We start from the raw sequence: 9,664 nt of genomic DNA on the forward strand, positions 1-9,664 counted from the left end.
CAGAGATAATTTAAGATGGATTTCCCATCCTTAATATTGCTATTCCAGTATAGTTGTATGGATTGAGGTGAATTTTTTTTGGATAGGGGATCTAGGATAACAGTGCTTGGCCAAATGATTTAAATGTACGCATAGATTAAAAGTTGGGGTTGTGTTGTGTTTTAATATCCGGATCTTGTATACCATGTGATCCAAAATCCCAGTTACCTTGCGTAATCTGCAAGTGATTTATGCATGCTTAAGCTTGGTGTTTTGTTGGCAGAATTTGCCCAGAATCTAATCCTGCTCTAAGTACAGGACATGCTGCTTCTATTGGTACAAAATGCCCAAAATCTGATGCTGCCTTAAATCCTTAATACTTGTGACTACCTGGTTATCGTTATTTTGTTTGTTCTGTTGTGCAGAAGAGATTGTCTACAGGCAGCTCCCTCTATTATAACTTGTTGCTATTTTATTTATCTGGCCATTATAAGTCTTCACTTATGGTTGTATGTTATTTCCATCTTTGCTAGTAAAGATGTTGCCTATCTAGAGTTATAATTCTGATCCATATGCCCCTTGTAATATTGGGATTACTTGTAAGTTGTTCTAGTCATGTCTCTGAAGTGATGATATATCTTTGATTCTTTTTCTGCAATGAAGATGGATAGACGCTGGATTCATCGTAAATTGTTTTCCCGTGAGTACATCGAAGGTGTCACAGAATTTATGAACTTCATTCAAGATAAATTCAGCGAGGATGAGAAAATACTCTGCCCATGTAGAAATTGCCTTAATCATAGACACCAGCATCAGACCGTTGTGAACACACACATATTGACGTATGGCATGGAAAGTACATACACTCGTTGGATATATCATGGAGAAGACTTTGATGTTGATGTGATTGAAGAACCTGTTCATGTGCATGACACCGCCGATGGTAACAATGGTGCTGATCGATTTGAGGAGATGTTTGGAGACCTACTCACAGCAGTAGAACAAGCTGAAAGTGAAACTGAAAATCCTTCTAAGCATGAGTCGTTTTTGAAGAACGTGATGAAAGAGGCAAAGCAGCAACTTTATCATGGTTGTACCAAGTTTTCGAGGTTCTCCTTTGTGGTAAAGCTTCTTCATTTGAAGTCATACCATAGGATCACAAATAGTGCATTTACTGATATATTGAAGATATTGGCTGAAGCATTCCCTGAACCTAATACACTCCCAAAATCATACGAGGAAGCTAAGAACCTTTTGAAGGAATTAGGCCTTGGGTATGTTTCTATACATGTGTGCTTTAATAATTGCATTTTGTTCAGGAAGCAATATGCCAATCATGACAACTGCCAAGTTGTGGCCTATCAAGGTGGAAAGACCCTGCTAGAAAGAAGGTTCCACAGAAAGTGTTGAGGCATTTTCCATTGGTGCCTAGGCTGAGTAGGATGTTTCTTTCCAAAAAAGGAGAAGAAGAAGCACAATGGCACAAGCTAAAGAGGCAACCCAGTGAGAAGGAATTGAGTCATCCGGTTGACGGTGATGCATGGAAAGATTTTGATAAACAATATCCAGATTTTGCAAAAGATGCCATAAACATTAGACTTGGCATTGCCACTGATGGGTTCAATCCTTTTGGAAACTTTAACACAACCTATAGTATGTGGCCTGTGTTTGTTATACCATACAACCTTCCACCTTGGGCATGCATGGACCAGTCAAATTTCATGATGGCTTTGCTAATTCTAGGTCCTAAATCACCTGGAAAGCACTTTGATGTCTTTCTACAACCACTTGTAGAAGAATTACTTGAGCTCTAGGAGGGTGTGCGTACATATGATGCTCTTACTGAAAAAATGTTTGATCTTCATGCTGCAGTTCTATGGTGCATTCATGATTACCCAGCTCTGAGCACTCTTTCAGGGCGTACCACAAGAGGCTATTTTGCATGTATCCATTGTGACAAACACCCTATTTCTTACCGCCTAAGAAAAAAATTGGGTATATTGGTCACTATCGTTTCCTTCCAAAGGGACATCGTTTGCGGAGAAATAATGAATTTGTTGGTCTTCATGAAAGCAATGATCGGCCAGGTAAATTCTTTGAGAAAGAGCTGCAAGCAGAATTTGAGAAGGTTAGACCTGGGAGGCAACAAGAAAGTAAGAAAAGGAAACGTTCTGACTTCGGCAGCAAGAAGGCTCATGTACCAATTTGGAGCTGCAGGGTTTGTTTGTGGGATTTGGAATATTGGGGGAAATTGAAGCCGAGGCACAATCTTGATGTCATGCACATCGAGAAAAACATATGTGAAAACCTCATTGGGACAATTTTGAACTTAGAGGGGAAGACAAAGGACACACTGAATGCTAGGATTGATCTCCAAGATTTGAATATTAAAGAGGAGTTGAAATTGAGGAAGGAAGGAAACTCATATGTGATGCCTCAGGCACGATATACCTTGTCCAAAGAACAAGTGGTTGCATTTTGTCAATTTCTACGGGAGTTAAAGTTTCCGGATGGATTTGCTTCCAACATATCAAGATGTACAAGTGCTGATGGTACCAAGGTACAAGGCCTTAAAACACATGATTGTCACATTCTTCTGCAAAGAATCTTACCTGCTGGCATGAGAAGATTTTTGGATAGTGATATATATCAAGCAATAGCTGAGTTAGGCAAGTTTTTCAGGGAACTATGCAGCAAAACTCTTAATAGGGATGTGTTGGCTGAAATGAAGAAAGAAATCCCTATAATTTTGTGCAAGCTTGAGAAAATCCCCCCTGCTTTCTTTGATGTGATGGTGCACCTTGTAGTACATTTACCTGAAGAGGCATTGCTTCGAGGCCCCGTACAATATTGGTGGATGTATCCAGTTGAAAGAAGGCTATATACTTTAAAGCGCTATGTGAGGAATAGGGCATGACCAGAAGGTTCGATTGCTGAAGCATATGTTGCGGATGAGCGCCTGACATTTTGCTCCAAGTACATGGATGATGTTGAAACAATATTTAATCGGAACCCAAGAAACATAGGTTTTTTAGATGAAGAAGCCTATGGTGTTGATGTTTTTGGACATGGAGTTAATTTTACTTCAGGATATGATTATGAATATGTACATGCGGAAAAAGAATTTGATCAGATGGTGTGGTATGTGTTGAACAATTGTGATCAAGCTAAGAAATATATCGAGTATGTTGTCACTTCTGAACTTGCTTATGTTGTTTGTGTTGTACTTATGTGATTTTTTGATTGATATGTTTTACTTTACAGAATATTCAGAGATGAGTTAAAGAGAAAAGGGGCGCCGGACAGTGATAAGGAGCTTCAAACAAAATTTCCAACATGGTTCAAGAACTATGTTAGTTTTCATTCGCATCTAGTTTTTGGTTGTCACATTTCACTACAGACTCTAATGTATGTGTTTGCGTGTGTTGTTGCAGATGATAAGGATGCAAGATGAGGTTGGTGAAGAGGTAGACGAAGATCTCTTTGCCTTGGCATGTGGTCCTGATCGGAGAGTCCGGAAATTCTCATCATGCATAGTGAATGGTATTAGATTTAGCACTGTTGATCGTGATAGCAACAAGAGAATGCAAAACAGTGGAGTCATGACCGAAGGTGAACATGACCGTAAGATCATAAATTTTTATGGAACCTTGAAAGAGATCATTCAGTTAGACTACAACTTGGATGACAGGTCAGTTGTTTTGTTTAAATGTGACTGGTTTAAACTTGATGGAAAGAAGACCGAGCTTAAAGATGATGGTTTTTTCGAAAGCATAAATGTTGGAAGTATGTGGTACAAGGACGATTCTTTGATTTTGGCTACGCAGGCTAGAAAGGTTTTTTATTTGCTAGACACGAAGTATGGGAAGAATTGGCAAGTTTTGCAAACATTTGAACATAGGCATCTCTTCAATATTAGTGAAACTGAGGGTGTACCTTTTACTAGTCCTGCATATCAAGAGGACGAGTGTTGTAATGAGGAGGGTAGGAGAATATCTATTTCTGACCTTACATCCGAGAAGCCTTTGCATAGAGATGATGAGCAAGGCATTGCTTTTGAAGCTGATGTAGTTGCTCATTTGATGAAAGAAAAAAACACAGAAGTGTATGAAGGTGGCAATGAAGAGGAACAAGATGATACAGGTCTGGAGTATTGCAGCAAAGACGAAGGAGGTGCCATGGATGTTGACAGCGATGATGAGTAGATGTTTTAATGTAGAGGTACTATCTTCATTCTTCATTTAGTTGCTGTTTCCTATTGTCTACATGGAGTTTATGTTCAGTACAGGGTTAACACAAGTTTGCCATGATTTAGTTTATGTTCAGTACAGTTTTAAAGAGAGTGAGGTGTTTTATGCACTACATGGAGTTTTTGTTCAGTACATTACCAAGTGCTATTTCCTAAAAAAAATTCTCACTGAATCCTGTAGTTAATGTGTTGGCCGGTGTGTTAGAGGATTAAAATGGTAGTATCTGAAGTTTTATCTTGTTTGCCGTAACAGAGTTTTAGTCTGTCAGTGTGTTGTGATCCATAGTGTTTGTTCTGTACAGTACATGAGAGTGTGATGTGTTTTTCTTCTCACTGATGCATAGTTTTGTTCAGTACAGTTCATGGAAACTTCTAATTTTGAAATATTCGACATGTGTTGCTAATGAGGCTGAGAAGGAGATGCTCAAAAATGGTTGTGCTGCAAGCTTAAGTTGGTTTGGAGTTTTATTTTGTTTGCCTTGATACGGCAATGACCGCTGGTCAGCATAGGCCTGGCCCTTTGCCACGTCATCAGTCTATGGCTGTGTGCGCTGCTATGCCGACGGCCTTGCCGGCGGCATACCTCTATTTTTAATATTTTTTTTAAAAAATATTTTTTTATTTTTTTATTTATATTATTTATTATTTTCTGTTTTTTCTCAACATAAATGTGCCTTATCTAAACAAAAAACATACCCCAATGGTATATTGATTGCCCCCCTCACGGATGTTGTTGCTGCCGTGCCCCGCAGCGACGCCCGTGAGGGGGGCACACCCCGGAGCCGCGTGCCGGCGCCTGCCAACATGCTGCCAAAACCGTAGGAGGGCCCACCGCAACAACTGGCAGCATTGCTACCCCCCCAGGTATCCCGTCCCGTCTACCCCTGACACAGACGACCGCCGGATCTAGCCCTTTGACTTTCGCCGGACGGGGTTTGACTGGTGGACCTTTTCATCTGATTGTCCTAGCCCAGCCCATAGCTACACCCCCAACACCATCCCGGCCCAACCCACCCCAAGATTCCCTCCATGTCGGCCCGGCGTGGCCGGTTCCCCCCTCCGTGACACGACGGCAGCGACGCCCGTGAGGGGGGGGGGACACCCCGGAGCCGCGTGTCGGGTGCCTGCGCCTGCCACCATGCTTCCACAACCGTAGGAAGGCCCACCGCAACACCTGGCGGCATTGCTACCCCCCCAAGTACCCCGTCCCGTCTAACCCTGACACAGACGACCGCCGGGTCTAGCCCATTGACTTTCTCCGAACGGAGTTTACCGATGGACCTTTTCACCTGATTATCATAGCCTAGCCCATAGCTACACCCCCCAACACAGTCCCGGTCCAACGCACCCCAAGATTCCCTCCGTGTCGGCCCGGCGTGGCCGTTTCCCCCCTTCGTGACACGGCGGCAGCGACGCCCGTGAGGGGGTGCACACCCCGGAGCCGCGTGACGGGTGCCTGCGCCTGCCACCACGATTCCACAACCGTAGGAGGGCCCACCGCAACACCTGGAGGCATTTCTACCCCCAGGTACCCCGTCCTGTCTAACCCTGACACAAACGACCGTTGGATCTAACCCTTTTACTTTCGCTGGAAGGGGTTTGACCGGTGGACCTTTTCACATGGTTGTCATAGCCCAGCCCATAGCTAGACCCCCAATAACGTCATAGCCCAACCCACCTCAAGATTCCCTCCGTGTCGGCCCGGTGTGGTCGTTTCCCCCCTCCGTGACATGGCAGCAACGACGCCGGTGAGGGGGGGGGCACACCCCGGAGCCGCGTGTCGGTTGCCTATGCTTGCCACCATGCTTCCACAATCGTAGGAGGGCCCACCGCAACCCTTGGCGGCATTGCTACCCGCCAGGTACCCCGTCCCGTCTAACCCTGACACGGACGACCGTCTGGTCTAGCCCTTTGACTTTCGCCGGACGGAGTTTGACCAGTGGACCTTTTAACCTGGTTATCATAGCCCAGCCCGTAGCTACACCCCCAACACAGTCCCGGCCCAACCCACCCTAATATTCCCTCCGTGTTGATAACGCACAAGTATAGGGGATCACAACAGCTTTCGAGGGTAGAGTATTCAACCCAAAATTATTGATTCGACATAAGGGGAGCCAAAGAATATTCTCAAGTATTAGCAGCTGAGTTGTCAATTCAACCACACCTGGAAACTTAGTATCTGCAACAAAGTGTTTAGTAGCACAGTAATATGATAGTGGTGGTAGCGGCAACAAAAGTAAAGACAACAAAAGTAATGTTTTTGGTATTTTGTAGTGATTGTAATAGTAGCAGCGAGAAAGTAAATAAGCGTAAACCAGTATATGGAAAACTCGTAGGCACGGGATTAGTGATGGATAATTATGCCGGATGCGGTTCATCATGTAACAGTCATAGCATAGGGTGACACAGAACTAGCTCCAATTCATCAATGTAATGTAGGCATGTATTCCGTATATAGTCATACGTGCTTATGGAAAAGAACTTGCATGACATCTTTTGTCCTACCCTCCCGTGGCAGCGGGGTCCTATTGGAAACTAAGGGATATTAAGGCCTCCTTTTAATAGAGAGCCGGAACAAAGCATTAGCACATAGTGAATACATGAACTCCTCAAACTATGGTCATCACCGGGAGTGGTCCCGATTATTGTCACTTCGGGGTTGCCGGATCATAACACATAGTAGGTGACTATAGACTTGCAAGATAGGATCAAGAACTCACATATATTCATGAAAACACAATAGGTTCAGATCTGAAATCATGGAACTCGGGCCCTAGTGACAAGCATTAAGCATAGCAACATCAATCTCAGAACATAATTGATCCTAGGGATCAAACCCTAACAAAACTAACTCGATTACATGATAAATCTCATCCAACCCATCACCGTCCAGCAAACCTACGATGCAATTACTCACGCACAGCGGTGACAATCATGAAATTGGTGATGGAGGATGGTTGATGATGATGACGACGGCGACGAATCCCCCTCTTCGGAGCCCCGAACGGACTCCAGATCAGCCCTCCAGAGAGGTTTTAGGGCTTGGCGGCGGCTCCGTATCATAAAACGCGATGATTTCTTCTCTTTGAAAGCAAATATATAGAGTTGGAGTTGGTGTCGGAGGCATCCAGGGGGCCCACGAGGTAGGGGGGCGCGCCCTAGGGGGGTGCCACCCTCGTGAGAAGGGTGTGGGCCCCCTGGTCTTCATCTTTGGCGAGGATTTTTCATTGTTTTTTCTAAGATGTTCCGTGGAGTTTCAGGTCATTCTGAGAATATTTGTTTTCTGCACATAAAACAACACCATGGCAATTCTGCTGAAAACAGTGTCAGTCTGGGTTAGTTCCATTGAAATCATACAAGTTAGAGTCCAAAACAAGGGCAAAAGTGTTTGGAAAAGTAGATAAGACGGAGACGTATCAACTCCCCCAAGCTTAAACCCTTGCTTGTCCTCAAGCAATTCAGTTGACAAACTGAAAGAAAGAAAGAAAAACTTTTACAAACTCTATTTGCTCTTGTTGTTCTAACTATGTCAAGCCTGCATTCAAGTTTTCAGCATAGATCATAACTAACCATAATTGCAATAATTCTCAGGTCTCATAATTACTCATATCAATAGCATAATCAACCAGCAACTCATAATAATAAATCTCGGATGACAACACTTTCTCAAAACAATCATAATATGATATAACAAGATGGTATCTCGCTAGCCCTTTCTGAGACCGCAAAACATAAATGCAGAGCACCTTTAAAGATCAAGGACTGACTAGACATTGTAATTCATGGTAAAAGAGGTCCAATCATAGTCACACCCAATATAAATTAACAGTGATGAATGCAAATGACAGCTGTGCTCTCGAGCTAGTGCTTTTTAATAAGAGGGTGATGACTCAACATAAAAGTAAATGGATAGGTCCTTCGCAGAGGGAAGCAGGGATTTGTAGAGGTGCCAGATCTCAGTTTTCAAATAGAGATAAATTTAATTTTGAGCGATATACTTTCATTGTCAACGTAACAACTAAGAGATGGCGATATCTTCCATGCTAAGCACATTATAGGCGGTTCCTAAACAGAATGGTAAAGTTTATACTCCCCCTCCACCAACAAGCATCAATCCATGGCTTGCTCGAAACAACGAGTGCCTCCAACATACATCAGGTCCCAGGAGGAGTTTTGTTTGCAATTAATTTTGATTTAGTTTGCATAAAGCATGGGACTGGGCATCTCGGTGACCAACCATTTTCTCGTGAGTGAGGAGCAGAGTCCACTCCTCTTGAGAATAACCCACCTAACACGGAAGATAAGGACAGCCTTGGTTGATACATGAGCTATTCGAGCACACAAAACAGAATGTTTATTTGAAGGTTTAGAGTTTGGCACATACAAATTTACTTGGAACGGCAGGTAGATACCGCATATAGGAAGGTATAGTGGACTCATTTGGAATAACTTTGGGGTTTAAGGGATTGGATGCACAAGCAGTATTCCCGCTTAGTACAGGTGAAGGCTAGCAAAAGACTGGGAAGCGACCAACTAGAGAGGGACAACAGCCATGTACATGCATTAAAATTAATAAACATTGGATGCAAGCATGAGTAGGATATAATCTACCATGAACATAAATATCGTGAAGGCTATGTTGATTTTGTTTCAACTACATGCGTGAACATGTGCCAAGTCAAGTCACTTAAAACATTCAAAGGAGGATACCACCCCATCATAGCACATCATAATCATCTCAATAGCATGTTGGCACACAAGGTAAATCATTATAACTCATAGCTAATCAAGCATGGCACAAGCAACTATGATCTCTAATTGTCATTGCAAACATGTTTATTCATAATAAGCTAAATCAAGAACGAGGGACTCATCATATTTACAAAAACAAAAGAGGTCGAGTTCATACTAGCTTTTCTCATCTCAGTCAGTCCATCATATATCATCATAATTGCCTTTCACTTGCACGACCGAACGGTGTGAATAATAATAAGAGTGCACGTGCATTAGACTAAGATGGAATCTGCGAGCATTCAATAAACAGGAGAAGACAAGGCAATATGGGCTCTGGGTTAAATCAACAATAATGCATATAAGAGCCACTTCAACAATTTAATTATGGTCTTGTCCTATTGACCCCCAAAGAAAAGAAATAATAAAACTATTTACACGGGAAAGCTCCCAACAAGCAAAAGAAGAACGGGAAATATTTTTGGGTTTTCTTTTTAATTATTACTACTACAGCAGAAAAATAAACTACTAGTAATTTTTTTTGTTTTTTCTTAAGGTTTAACAAACACACAAGAAGAAAGCAGGAAAAACAAAATAAACTAGCATGGATATTACAGTGAAAAAGTATGAGCACCCACATCTAGCTGTGAGTGTGTGTGAACATAAATGTAATGTCGGTGAGAAATACGTACTCCCCCAAGCTTA

General features: G+C 42.6%; 1 protein-coding gene and 1 pseudogene across 1 annotated transcript; both read left to right on the forward strand.

Moving 5' to 3' along the window:
• The first annotated feature begins 642 nt into the window (after positions 1–642).
• LOC147974316 (uncharacterized) lies at positions 643–3,156 on the forward strand (annotated as a pseudogene).
• Positions 3,157–3,419: 263 nt separating this feature from the next.
• On the forward strand, positions 3,420–4,262 carry LOC147974317 (uncharacterized). The gene has a single exon (XM_087519439.1). It carries the CDS (start codon positions 3,423–3,425, stop codon positions 4,182–4,184), a length of 762 nt encoding a protein of 253 aa, XP_087375565.1. The 5' UTR covers positions 3,420–3,422; the 3' UTR covers positions 4,185–4,262.
• The last annotated feature ends 5,402 nt before the right edge of the window (positions 4,263–9,664 follow it).

Source organism: Triticum urartu, chromosome 4A (genome assembly GCF_056163025.1).
Source record: "Triticum urartu cultivar PI428250 chromosome 4A, HENAU_Tu73, whole genome shotgun sequence".
Taxonomy (NCBI): domain Eukaryota; kingdom Viridiplantae; phylum Streptophyta; class Magnoliopsida; order Poales; family Poaceae; genus Triticum; species Triticum urartu.

What these genes read in the sequence shown, in the direction of transcription:
- LOC147974317 (XM_087519439.1), top strand. Translation starts at nt 3,423, where the DNA reads ATGCAAGATGAGGTTGGTGAAGAGGTAGACGAAGATCTCTTTGCCTTG.